At 44.2% G+C, this 13,952-nt stretch overlaps 1 protein-coding gene across 6 annotated transcripts in view; it reads left to right on the forward strand.

Moving 5' to 3' along the window:
* Positions 1-13,952, forward strand: part of LOC128405944 (integrator complex subunit 6-like) — a 138,115-nt gene that overhangs the window by 91,544 nt on the left and 32,619 nt on the right. For all 6 annotated transcript variants that reach the window (XR_008328380.1, XM_053372986.1, XM_053372988.1 and 3 more), the window contains 2 exons: positions 12,588-12,803; positions 12,919-13,042. Coding sequence is in view for 5 of the 6 variants with exons in the window: in XM_053372986.1 (XP_053228961.1) it covers positions 12,588-12,803; positions 12,919-13,042 (340 nt within the window). In the remaining variant the exon portion in view is untranslated. The remainder of the gene's footprint in view (positions 1-12,587; positions 12,804-12,918; positions 13,043-13,952) is intronic.

The following is a 13,952-nucleotide window of genomic DNA, read 5'->3' on the forward strand; positions in this document are numbered from 1 at the left end:
TTCCTGGTGCTCCTGGCCAAGCAATCACACTCCTTTGTCTTGACTGGGAGTGCTATAGCCGGCACTCATGATGCACAGAGTTTCTTTAAAGCCACAAAGACCATCTATGGGCTAATAAATCATGGCATATTCCCCCTATGCTCAGCAGACGGTATCACACTTCTAAAAGATAAAGAAGCTATTGCACTGCACTGGAAAGAACACTACCGATATCTCCTTAACCGCAACTCCCCCGTAGCTGCTGAGGTCCTCTCACAAATTCCGCAAAACCAAGTTAGAGATGAGCTTGCAGTATCTCCAAATCTGGGAGAGTTGTGTACAGCTATTAACCAAGTGAAAAACAACAAAGCCAGTGGACCTAATGGGATACCTGCTGAAATCTTCAAAGTGGGTGGAATTGAACTTACACGACAACTTCACAAGCTCATCGGAAAAACCTGGGAAAGAGAAGCGATCTGCAGACTTTAGGGGTGCCAAAATTATCAATCTCTTTAAAAAAGGTGACAGAACTGATTGTGGAAACTATTGAGGCATCTCTCTATTAGCTGCGGCCGGCAAAATTCTTGCAAGGATCTTAGCAAACCATCTCTTAACAATATCCGAGATGACCCTTCCTGAATCCCAAAATTGTTTTCGGCCTTCTAGGGGGACAGTGGACATGATTTTCACCGCTCAACAGGTTCAGGAAAAATGCAGAGAGCAAAACCAAGCCCTGTATATGGTGTTTATCGACCTGACTAAGACTTTCAACACTGTAAATCGTAATGCCCTGTGGACTGTCTTTCTGAAAATTGACTGCCCAGATAAATTTTTAAACATAATTCAGCTCTTCCATGATAATATGACAGCAACAATCGCAGCTAACAATGGCTCCCAAAGTGAACCATTCACAGTGGAATGAGGTGTTAAACAGGGTTGTGTTAAAGGGAACTCCCCACTGGAGTAGAAATCATATATCGAACAGATGGAAAGCTCTTCAATCTGAGCAGGCTGAAAGCAAAGAGTAAGGTTACCATAACTTCCATCATAGAGCTTCAGTATGCTGATGACAACGTACTGTGTGCACGCTCAGAGGATGATCTCCAAACCATCAAAAATATCTTTGCGGAAGCTTACGAAAAGCTTGGCCTGTCGCTCAACATCCAAAAAACCAAAGTGCTGCACCAACAAGTACAAAATAACCCCTCTGCAGCGCCACAAATCCAACTCAATGGTGTAACGTTGGAAAATGTTGATCACTTCTCCTACCTAGGCAATTATATTTCCACAAGGGTCATCATTGATGCCAAAATCCAGCATCTCCTGAGCTCTGCGAGTGCGGCTTTCTCCCGATTGAAGTCACAAATCCAACTTAATGGTGTCACAAACCCTCAGTAGCGTCAGAAATCCAACTTAATGGTGTGACCCTGGAAAGTGTTGAAATCCAGCATAGCCTGAGCTCTGTAAGTGTGGCTTTCTCCCGACTGAAGCACAGAGTGTTTGAGGACCGGGACATTCTCAGGGAAACCAAAATGCTTGTTTACAAAGCTATTGTACTACCAGCCTTACTGTATTCTTGTGAAACGTGGACCACTTACAAACGCCATCTCCAACTTCTCAAAAGATTCCATCAACGGTGTCTCCGAAAAATCTTACACATCCCTTGGGAAGACAGGCAAACTAATATCAGTGTACTGGAAGAAGCAAAGAACACCAGTGTTGAAGCAATGATTCTTTAACATCAACTTCGTTGGACTGGTCATGTTGTGCGGATGCCTGATGATCGTCTTCCAAAGCAACTACTCTATTCTGAACTTAAAAATGGAAAGCGTAATGCTGGTGGTCAACAAAAGAGGTTTAAAGACTGTCCCAAGGCAAATCTAAAAAAAATGTAGTATAAACACCGACAACTGGGAAACACTGGCCTGCGAGCGCTCCAGTTGGAGAACAGCCTTTACCAAAGGTGTCCTGGGCTTTGAAGACACTCGAACTCAGGACGCAAGGGAGAAACGTGCTAAGAGGAAGGCATGCTTGGCAAATCCACACTGTGATCAGCTCCCGCCCGGAAACCAATGTCCCCACTGTGGAAAGACGTGTGGGTCCAGAATTGGCCTCCACAGTCACTTAGGGGCTCATTGTTAAAACTGTGTATATGGAAGACAATCTTACTTGGCTACGAGTGATCGCCAAAGAAGAAGAAAGAAGCTGTCTAGTCTTGAATAGTCCACTATTATTTGTTGATGACTACTCGTCTAGAACCCATCTGCCAGGATGCCAGGGATTATTTCTTGAGCAAGAGGTTCCTGCGTATGCTTCAAGGATTATGGCTGTCCCCCCTTTGGTAGTCCTTGGTTCCCTGAGTAAAATGAAGTTCGGACGGTGTTGATCCGATATAAGGTTGATTTTATATAAATATTTGTAGGTTCTGCAGTTCAGAGAAGTGAGCGCTTTAAGGAGTCCTTCCCTTGAACCCAAGAAGGAAACAATTAGAAGTTGATACAATGTAACAAAATGTGGTTTCAATTCCATGGACTTGAAATATTGTTCCAATAAAGAGATGCTGAAAGACAGCCTGCAGTACCAGTGTGTTCTGCTTCAGAGGGTGTTGTTAGCTAATGCTGGTAGGTTGACTTTTGACTGGTCATTTGAATGCGGTGCTTTTTTGATACCTTGTCTACCCAGCTTCCAGATGGGCCCGATAATCTCCCCCTTCTGAAAAGCAGTTTCCAGACAGCCCTTATTTACGGGGGCCTTTTTTTATATCAAATAAAGTACCGTATTTTTCGCTCGATAACACGCACCTGACCATAACACGCACATAGTTTTTAGAGGAGGAAAACAAGAAAAAAAAATTCTGAATGAAACAGTGGATGTATCATTTTTGTGCTTCATGCTGCGGCCACAGACATGTGATTTGACGGTGAGTTTGGGGTAGCCCAATGCAAAGATCCTGAGGATCCATGTGGATCCATGCTTTGTAACCACGTTTTTGCACCATTGCAGCCCCAGGCAACAGTGGGTGCGTGATTTTTTTGGTGCAGGCTGTAGCCATGGACATGCTATGTGATCTGATGGTGAATTTGGGGTGACCCAATGCAAAGATCCTGAGGATCCATGTGGATCCATGCTTTGTAACCACGTTTTTGTACCATTGCAGCCCCAGGCAATAGTGGGTGCGTGATTTTTTTGGTGCAGGCTGTAGCCATGGACATGCTATGTGATCTGATGGTGAATTTGGGGTGACCCAATGCAAAGATCCTGGGGATCCATGTGGATCTGTGCTTTGTAACCACGTTTTTGCACCATTGCAGCCCCAGGCAACAGTGGGTGCGTGATTTTTTTGGTGCAGGCTGTAGCCATGGACATGCTATGTGATCTGATGGTGAATTTGGGGTGACCCAATGCAAAGATCCTGAGGATCCATGTGGATCTGTGCTTTGTAACCACGTTTTTGCACCATTGCAGCCCCAGGCAACAGTGGGTGCGTGATTTTTTTGGTGCAGGCTGTAGCCATGGACATGCTATGTGATCTGATGATGAATTTGGGGTGACCCAATGCAAAGATCCTGAGGATCCATGTGGATCCATGCTTTGTAACCACGTTTTTGTACCATTGCAGCCCCAGGCAACAGTGGGTGCGTGATTTTTTTGGTGCAGGCTGTAGCCATGGACATGCTATGTGATCTGATGGTGAATTTGGGGTGACCCAATGCAAAGATCCTGAGGATCCATGTGGATCCATGCTTTGTAACCACGTTTTTGTACCATTGCAGCCCCAGGCAACAGTGGGTGCGTGATTTTTTTGGTGCAGGCTGTAGCCATGGACATGCTATGTGATCTGATGGTGAATTTGGGGTGACCCAATGCAAAGATCCTGAGGATCCATGTGGATCCGTGCTTTGTAACCATGTTTTTGCACCATTGCAGCCCTGTTTTTGCATCAGATCATTGCTATGTGATCTGATGGTGAATTTGGGGTGACTCAATGCAAAGATCCTGAGGATCCATGTGGATCCGTGATTGGAACCACGTTTTAAGTAGGGAGGGAAGGAAAAACATAGAAGCGACAAGGAGAGGGGTGTGCAGAGAAGCAGCTGGCTAAGAATGCAGGAGAGGTGTTTTACCGGAGGGAGGAAAGGAAGGCAAAAGTCCCCCCCCCCACAAGCCAGCCAGCTCTCTCTCTCTCTCTCCCCCCCCCCAACCTGCATGTTGCCTTCGAGTCCCAGACGCACGGAAAGGAATTGCCTGGAGGGGAGGGGTTTTCTCTGCTCTTTGTTCCGTTTGAGCAAACACAGTAAGGAAACAGAAGCGGGTGGGCAGTAAGACCCTGAGGCAGAATGCAGGAAAGCAGCAGCTTCCTACTTTCCTCCCTTCTCCGGACCATTTGATATTTGCCTGATTTTTGCCTTCACTCGCGCTTGTCAGCTCCAGGGACCACACATTCGCTCAATAACACGCACAGACATTTTCCCTTACTTTTTAGGAGAAAAAATCTGCGTGTAATAGAGGGAAAAATACGGTATATGCGGGTGGCGCTGTGGGTAAAACCTCAGTGCCTAGGACTTGCTGATCGTATGGTCGGCGGTTCGAATCCCCGCGGTGGGGTGAGCTCCCGTTGTCCGGTCCCAGCTCCTGCCCACCTAGCAGTTCGAAAGCACCCTTAAGTGCAAGTAGATAAATAGGTACCGCTTTATAGCGGGAAGGTAAACGGCGTTTCCTTGTGCTGCACTGGTGCTGGCTCGCTAGCTGCAGCTTCGTCACGCTGGCCACGTGACCCGGAAGTGTCTCTGGACAGCGCCGGCTCACGGCCTCTTGAGCGAGATGAGCGCACAACCCTAGAGTCTGTCAAGACTGGCCCGTACGGGCAGGGGTACCTTTACCTTTACCTTTAAAGTATATATGTGTGAAATAGCAAGAATATAGTGTGGTGCTTTTGGGACGCGGGTGGCGCTGTGGGTAAAACCTCAGCGCCTAGGACTTGCCGATTGCATGGTCGGCAGTTCGAATCCCCGCGGCGGGGTGAGCTCCCGTTGTCCGGTCCCAGCTCCTGCCCACCTAGCAGTTCGAAAGCACCCTTAAGTGCAAGTAGATAAATAGGTACCGCTTTATAGCGGGAAGGTAAACGGCGTTTCTGTGTGCTGCTCTGGTGCCGGTTCGCCAGAGCAGCTTCGTCACGCTGGCCACGTGACCCGGAAGTGTCTGCGGACAGCGCTGGCTCCCTGCCTCTAGAGTGAGATGAACGCACAACCCTAGAGTCTGTCAAGACTGGCCCGTACGGGCAAGGGTCCCTTTACCTTTACCTTTAGTGTGGTGCTTTGCAGAACGTCCAGTGAGTGGGTATATTTAGGCGCTGGGGTGGGCAGAACCCCTTCCCCACCCCAAGCTTTGTCTAAATTCTTGCAACACTTTCCCATCCACCCTTCCATGGTGTTCTTTTCTTACCTTATAATGCTGCTATATTACTTACATTTTACCCATTATATACTTTAATTGTAATTTATTAAACTGCAATTCTCATCTCTTGCTGTACTTCAAATCCTGCATACGTTTTAGCATAACCATAATATTTTTTCAAATATTCCAAAAAATATTTCCATTCTTCAATAATTTTTTCTTCATTCTGATCTTTAATTCTCAGTTAGTCTAGCCATCTGAGCATATTTTATTATCTTCATAAGCCAATCGTCTTTCATTGGGACTTCTTAAAGTAAGCAAAGTCAAAGTAGTGAACTTGTTCTTTCCCTTGGCAGCAATATGGGTACCTATGTCCCCCACTTTTTGCTGATTTTGGATAGCTTAAGGAAGTTGCTTGAGTATCTTGCTACTTCTAGGCAATATAGCAGTTTTAAGAGCATTCCCCTTGAGGTAAAATGCTTTGAAATACTCAAACAAGGTTTTATTGTCCAGTGAAAACCTAGTAGAATAAATGAATTAAAAGAGCAAAGGTGTGCAAGTGGAAGGATAAGCATGAGTATGTTCATTGAAATAACTGGGTCTCTCAGTGGGACTGAAGCATCCATAACTTTCTCTGGGTGGTGTCCCTACACGTTTTGTGACACATGGAAACTCAGCCAGATGGACAGGGTATAAATAATAAAAATATTCTTATTATGGAATAAAAGTATTGGAACACTTTGAAGTAGCTTCTCCTATGCCAGTCAGGGGCAGACTTTAAAAAATGTGTCAATGCTGCTTGCGTTGTGCTAGCTAGCCTAAGAGTCCTTTCTAGGCCTGGGTGAAATATTGATATAACGTCCAGGACTGGTATGAGGAGCAGACCGTGATGTCTGCTTCACTCAGCAGTATATTATTAGTGAAACTGCCACCACTCCTGAGTCCCTCTGCTAGCAGTGTCTGCTGGAGGGAGTCAAGAGTTCCTTCCTACAGCCAGTGATATACCGCTGAGTGAAACTGCCATCCCATTCTGCCCTCATGGCACAGAGGGAGAAACAAACTACTGTCGAGGCGCCGATACAGCTTGTTCCTCACTCTGCATCTTTAAACAGCTCAAATGAGGGGTTGGCGCTCCCCACAGCGAGCAGTTAAAGGAGCCCTGATGCTCCTGCCACTTGCCTGTGAGCATGGGGAGCACCAGAGCTGGCTCAGTTGGAGGGGGGAGCCTTTCCTCCCCCCAGCTGAGCCACGCAAACAAGCTTTGTTGTCCCAGCAAGGCACTGGGGGCATTCACATAGCACCTCGTGGGCAGAGACCAGCGCAGCTTGTTTTTTCAACATTGTGGTATATCGCCAAACTGTGATGTTTGGCTGGCGATACACCACGATGTTGAAAAGCTGGTATCGCCCAGCCCTAGTCCTTTCAAGATGTTGTTAGAAACAGCCAGGGTGTATAACCCAGGTTCAACATACAACATACATAATGCAGTATAAGAACATAAAAAGAGCTTAGCTGCTGGATCAAGCCAAAGTCCCAGGGAGTCAAAAATCCTATTCTCACAGTGTCCAGCCAGATGCTCCAATGAAATGAAATTTATTACGGTCCCAGACCAGATTCACATACCATACTAAGCGAACATAAAACACAATAGAATTAAGTTTGAATTAACAATCAAATATAGCAATAAACAATATGAATATGACAGCCATTAGAAATGTGGTTTAGGTCTTAATCTAAAATATTATCTAGAGTTTGTATCTGAGGCCTTGTCTGTGTAATAGCACAGCTTGTTCCCTGAGTTTTATGGCAGCAGTGCAAAAATTCGCCACCCTTAGTGTGATCTCTGGATCCTTATCCTCTATCAGGGATTTTAAGCATTGAGGTTTGGACCCACTTGGAATTTTCTGTATAACAGGGGTGATAAAGACCGAGTGTGTATTCTCATAAAAACGACATAGTAGCAAGACATGAGAGACGGATTCCACCTCTATCAGGCCAAGGGGCAAACTGGCTCCGCATATGGTTTACCCACATATCTGCCCTGCAATAAAGTAGATGGCTGCACGTTGAATCTAACAAGGGTGAACGACCGTCTATATTTACATATTTGTAATTTTGACAGATATATTGCTGGGGTAAAACCTCTCCCATTGCCTTTAATTGCTGGGTACTTATTTATCTGACTCACATGACACTGAAATTTTATGTCCCAGATTCATTGACAAATTGTTTGTATAATGTAGTTTTCCATTTTGATTGATAGGGATCCAGGAGGGTTAAGGGTGCCAACCCGCCAGGAAAGAAGATGAGTTTTATCCAGTAATGGATCTTCAGGATCCATATCCGAGTGCTAACAGGGTTTTGGCCAACCTCCAAGCGGACAGCTATATTAGACACGCAAGAAGGGATCCCTAGAAGGGAACAATAAAACTTGGTTTGAAAGGTTTCTAAGGGGTCAAGGTTCTGAAAGCTGCAGATCTGGGAGCCATAAGTCAGATGTGATAGTACCTTTGCAGCAAAGACCCGGGAGGCTGCTGGAATATATTTGCCACCTTTTCCATAGAAAAACCTTACGAAAGCTTTAGAGGATCTTTGGGCATTGGCAATAGGGTTTTTAACCTGACTGTTCCATGAACCCTTTTCCTGGAAAGTTATGCCCAGATATTTTAAAGATGATACCTGTTCAATGAGTCGATTGTCAATTATCCATTTGTGTCGCGATCTTTTTTGGAAAACACCATAACTTTAGTTTTGGTATAGTTGGTTGGTTGTTGTTCAGCTTTACAGTAAGCTGTAAGGGATCTTAGAAGTTTCCTTAGACCCACACAGGAGAAGGAAATTAGGACTGCGTCGTCTGCATAAAGGAGTATCGGGATGGACGTACCGGCCAATTTTGGGGGATGAGGATTTTCTTCCTCCATTTTTTCTGCTAATGAATTAATATAGAAATTGAATAAAATGTGAGTTAGAACACAGCCCTGTTTGACACCATGATAGGATTGGATTTCCTTAGATAAATGGCCCTATCGATCACACCTAACCCGGACCCAGGTGTTTTCGTATAAACTGCAGATGAGAAGCAGTAATCGTCTTATCTATGTTTGAGGCACTTAGTTTTTCCCAAAGTCTGTCTCGTGATACCAAATCAAAAGCAGATTTAAAATCTAAAGGCTGCATAAAGGGATCCTCCTTTTTTTAGGTATATTTTTCCACAAGGTGCTGGAGTACTAGGCCTTGATCTATGGTTTGACCGGTTTGCTCTGAAACCAGCTTGTGCTTCTGTAAGCACATGTTCTTGCTCCATCCAGTCCACAAGTTTATTGCGTAAATGGGCAGCGTAGAGTTTACTGATGATACTTAGTAGGCTAATTGGTCTATAATTAGCACGGTCGGATTTGCTCCCTTTCTTGAATATGGGAATAATGATTGCTAGTCCCCAATCCTTCGGGGTAGCCGATTGATCTATGCTGGTAAACAGGGCTGCAAGCAGTGGGGCCCACCAATCAGCATTGGCCTTGAGAAGCTCGGGGGAAATACTGTCCACTCCAGGAGCTTTCCCAGATTTAAGAGATTGAATAAGCCTGCAAGCTTCTTCAGTTGACACCAGGGGCCACTCAGCACCGGCATAGCTCAGAGGCAGCGACTGTGACTAAGTGTTGGTTAGTCATATGTAAGAATTGGAAGTATGACTCCCAAACCCCAACCGGGATGGAATACTCCACTTCTGAGGGGGTATCTTGCCAACCGCTTGCAACTGTTTTCCAAAAGGTAGCTGAATCTCTCCTTCGGGAAGCCTCTATTAAGCATTGCTACTCTCCCCTTTGGTCCTGAAGCTTTTAATTTTTAATTAAGGCTTTATAGTTTTGTTTGGCTTCAAACCACTCTGCAGGGAGTGAAGGTAGATTGGCAGACCTATAGTTCCTATATTTACCCAGCAAAGTAAGCTTCATAGCGCGGCATTCCTGATCGAACCAGGGTTTAGATTTATAAGGATGTAATGACAGCTGAGTTGCTTTTTTTTTTTAATCAAACAGGCTTGAAGGAATAAAATCAAATCCTGAAATAAGTCTATTCTTGTTTCAGGGCATGCAGAATTTAAGAGGTTATGTCTCATAATGAGGTATTTCTCTGAGAACAAGCTCCTAGAGATTTCCTCATCCATCTTGTCAGACCATCTAATACGCGAAAATCTCAGCTTCATGTTGGTGGACCTGGGGGGCTCAAGTTTGTCATTACAGAATAGATCCTTTTTTACATCAAGATGAAGGCAGAGCAGTAAATGATCACTATCTACCCGTTCTTCCACTTTCTATTCAAGGGTTCTATTCAGAAGGTCATGTGACACTATAATATACAGTCATACCTTGGGTTAAATGTTCATCAGGTTGAGTGTTTCCAGGTTAATGACGGCATGTGCGGAAGCGGCAAATCGCAACCTGCACATGCACAGACGCGGGTTGTGTTCGCTTCAGGATGTGAATGGGGCTCTGGAATGGATCCCGTTCGCATTGAGAGGTACCACTTTAATCAATTGTAGAAGCGCCTACATTTGATATAAACGTGAATTCCCCAGCCTTCTCCCCTTTGGCACAGCCATTCAGTATGACCAAGTCCATCTTGTTAGACAAGTGCAGCAGGCACAGACCTGCATAATTGCAACCCTTATCTTTTGAATGTCTAATTGGTATGGAGTGGGCGTCCTCTGGGGTGGGTGATAATTCATGAAAATGTTCATATAAAGCCTCATCGGACTTACCAATTCTAGCATTTAAATCGCCTGCCATTATCACTGAATCAGGGAACTGATTCGTCAATTTGTCAATGTACAATTCCAGCCTGGACCAGTTATTTTTTATCCGCTGTTTTCCTCTCTGAGGTGGGAGATATACGTTAATCAGTAGCAGGCTATAAGCATCTCATTAACGTGACTGTGGCCAGGTGGTTCAGAGGCTCCAGTTTTACACGGGTAACCCTTAATCTTGTTGATACCAAGGTACTCAAACCGCCTTTGGTCCGCATCCCCTTTAATGCTTGGTGAACCCTGGAGGCAGAATGAGGAGAAGCCGTTTACATCTATTTTGCTTATGCTCCAAGTCTCCTGTAGGAATACAAGGGCGTATCCTTGGATGAATTTAACAAAAGACAGGTCGGATGTCTTTTTTGACCAGCCTGCAATATTCCATGTTATAAAGCTAAGGTTGGATTTGGCTCTGCTAAGATTTGATCTTTGTCAATTATTGTCCAAAGAGTTTTTGGGGTTAGCCTTTTTGTGTGGCAACTGGATGTTATTTGTTTTATCAGCGTCTTTGCATGGGGAGCAACCCAGGCGTTCAATGAATTCAGACAGTGGATGTAGGGTACTCACATTGGTAATCATAGAGCCTTTGTTTAGCAAGTCATCCTCCGGGGGATGTTCCATCTGACTGGAGCCTAGTTTCCTCCTCATCTAAGTATCTCATTTTAGTCCAAAAGCTCAGTGAGGTCACCTTGGGGTTGGTTTCCCTTTTCAGGGGTAATCTACTACCTTCCCCTGTACGTTTTGCTTCCGTAATTGCAGGCCGATTTATCTCTGCCGTTACCTGCAAATTGTGACAACGACAAACTACTAAGTTGTGTCCCTGGGTAGGAAATTCTTCCACCGTGAGAACCTTTTTGAAGAAAGTCTGGTCCTCTGCTAGGTCCTCCTCCCTAGCAACATTACGTTTGACCTCCCCAGCTAATCTATTTCTAAGTGTTTCTAGTCTTTCAAAAATTTCAGTTTGTGCTAAGGAAGGCAATGACCAGAATTGACTTACTAGCGTGTTTTCTTCTGCTCACTCCCTGGGCGATGCAGATCATATAAGGATGCAGTTCCCCTTATTGGTTTTAAAACCTCTTGTTTGTGATGATCAAGGAGGGTCTTTTGAAACCTGTTTCCCTTCCTAAATTTTTCCTGTTCCTCATTTACTGTTAGTTTGTTGGGCTTAGCATCAGAAAATAAAGTCATTGGTGACCTATTTTCAAAAAGTCTTGTTATAATCATTTCCTTCAGGAATAGGTGTCTTAATCTGTAGATTAGTTTGGCCAGATTTTGGTCGTGAAAAGTAATCATTGCTTGTACTGAATACCCATCGCAATATAAATACTCTATAGAAGCAATGTCGTTTGGCTTTACTACACCTGACAGCCTGTCATTTAAGATGTTCAGAAGATGCATTATGCGGTCTATCCATGAGAGGAAGGTCCGCAGAATGACCTCCAATGAGAAGCCCACAAACAACAGCTGCACCATCACCATTTGTGATTCCCAACAACTGTTATTCAAAGGCTATTGTGGCCATCATGATACACTTTTATTTATTAACCTTACTTCTCGCTGGGAGGGAACCGCCAGAAGGCCCTCAGAGCTGGCCTTCATTATCTGGGCTGAACGATGGGGGTGGAGACGCTTTTTCAGGTATACAGGGCCGAGGCCGTTTCAAAAGGGCTAATGCACAGAACTGAACAGACTGTTCTTTGAATCCTGGCTCTGGTTTCACAAATCATAACTTCTTTGTATTATTATTTATTGAATTTATATACCGCCCTATACCCACAGGTCTCAGGGAGGTTCACAGAATAAAATCAGAATATAAAACTATAAAATACATAATCAAAATAAAAACAACAATAATAGCCCTTATTGGATCAACTTCTGTTCATGTGAATGCCACATACGCAAGCTTTTGAGTTGCACAGATAGCCTTTGTACAGCAGCATACAAATACAGCTAATCACACTTGGATAGATGTGAACCAGGCTGTATTTTGTGACTAAAAGTTGCTTCTGACTAAATTTGCTTCTCTAGAATGTTATTCTATCCTGGCCAATGAGAAGAACTGTGTTCATTGTTTGTATTTTCCATGTTGTTAAATAAATAAAAAAACTGCATTGTTTTAACTTTCTGTCCCAGGTAACTGAATTCATTTGTTATGCATTTTGGACTAAAAGGCATTTGTTCATTTATGAAAAGGCCCTGTGTGACTCAAATGCTTATGTAGTCTTAACAGATGGTCGTGACAGCTAGATATATGGCTTGAATCTTGGAGGAGATGTATTAAAAATAATCCTCAATCTCTTTCAGCATGTAGAGAGCAGGTTTGGGCTACCTTTTGATGTAGTAAGAATTTGTTGTATACCAGAATCATCTGCTGTGCTGTTTACTTCCCTCAATATACTATGTGATTTTGTTGTAGACGAAAATAGAGTCGGAGCGGATAATAGGGTCAGTGGGCAAGAAAGCACCACAAGAGATAGGCATTAAAGTGAAAAATCACTTCAGTGGCCTCTCCCTGATCCAGAAGAGGGATTTGAAACAGCTCCTTCCCGGGATCTCAGGTGAATCTCCGCTTAGGCTTCCTGAAACGAACGTTAAGGAATTTGCTGGCTTCCACATAGGGCTCTTAAACAAGGTGGGTGTGATGTGGTACCAGTGGGAAGCAAAATGCTTGCCTTACATCTTCCAACTTTGTAGTATTCAAACAGCAATGAGTTGACCAACATTCTGTTTTTGTTTTTAAAATTCAGGATCTAAAGCCACAGGCATACAGGAATGCTTATGATATTCCTCGCTGCAGCCTTTTAGACCAGCTGACCCGAATGAGGACTAACCTGCTGAAAACACACAAAGTTATCCTGGGCCAGGATGAAGGTAACTTGTATCCTGCCTTGTTGTCATTGGACTGAATTGAGGTTCTAGTTCGGTTCCTTTCGGTGAAGAGTAGAAACACAGGAACCAGCTTTATTCTGAGGCAAACCATTAATCCACCTCCTTCACTATTGTCTACACTCTACACTGTTTGGCAGCAGCGCTCTCAGACAGGACATGTCCAGCCCTACTTGGAGATGTTGCCAGAGATTGAACCTGGGAGCTTTGGTATGCAAAGCATTAGGAATGTAGGAAGTTGCCTTGTATTTAGTCAGACCACTGATCCAACTGATTAATGGTTGGCTATGCTGAATGGCAGCAACTCTTCAGGATTTCAACAGGAATCTCTTCCAGCCCTACCTGGAGTTTCTGGGAACCAGGGACTTTCTGCATGCAAGACAGATGCTCTACCACTGAGCTGTCCCTGGTTTGGGACTTGGAATACATGGATTTTATGGATTCTTCTAGCCCTGAATCCTGCCATACGGCAACCCTTAATCTGTGTGATTAATGTAAAAATTATTTAATCATTTGCAATGGCAAATCAGGTTTATTATCAAAATTTACAAACTTTCAGCTGTCGACAATGAGCAAATCAAGCAAAAGCAGTTGAAATAGCTCAACATCACGGATGCTTAAAGTAGTTTCCCCAAATTCAGCTGAAAATGCAACTTATACTGGCTTCTCCAATCTCAACCCCCTGAATAGAATCCCTCACAACAGCACAAATACAACAGGTGTTGTCTCAAGCACACCTGATGCAACTAATCAAGGGCTTCATCAGTTGCACCAGGTGTGCTTGAGCTGCAACACATGAAATACCTGAGCAGGCTAGGGGGTTGCAGAGTGTCAAATTTGGCTGCACATTAGAAATATGGCTAAGTCAAGAGAATGGTCCAAGAAGGTAAGAGAA

The sequence above is a fragment of the Podarcis raffonei genome, chromosome W, assembly GCF_027172205.1.
Source record: "Podarcis raffonei isolate rPodRaf1 chromosome W, rPodRaf1.pri, whole genome shotgun sequence".
NCBI classification, from domain to species: domain Eukaryota; kingdom Metazoa; phylum Chordata; class Lepidosauria; order Squamata; family Lacertidae; genus Podarcis; species Podarcis raffonei.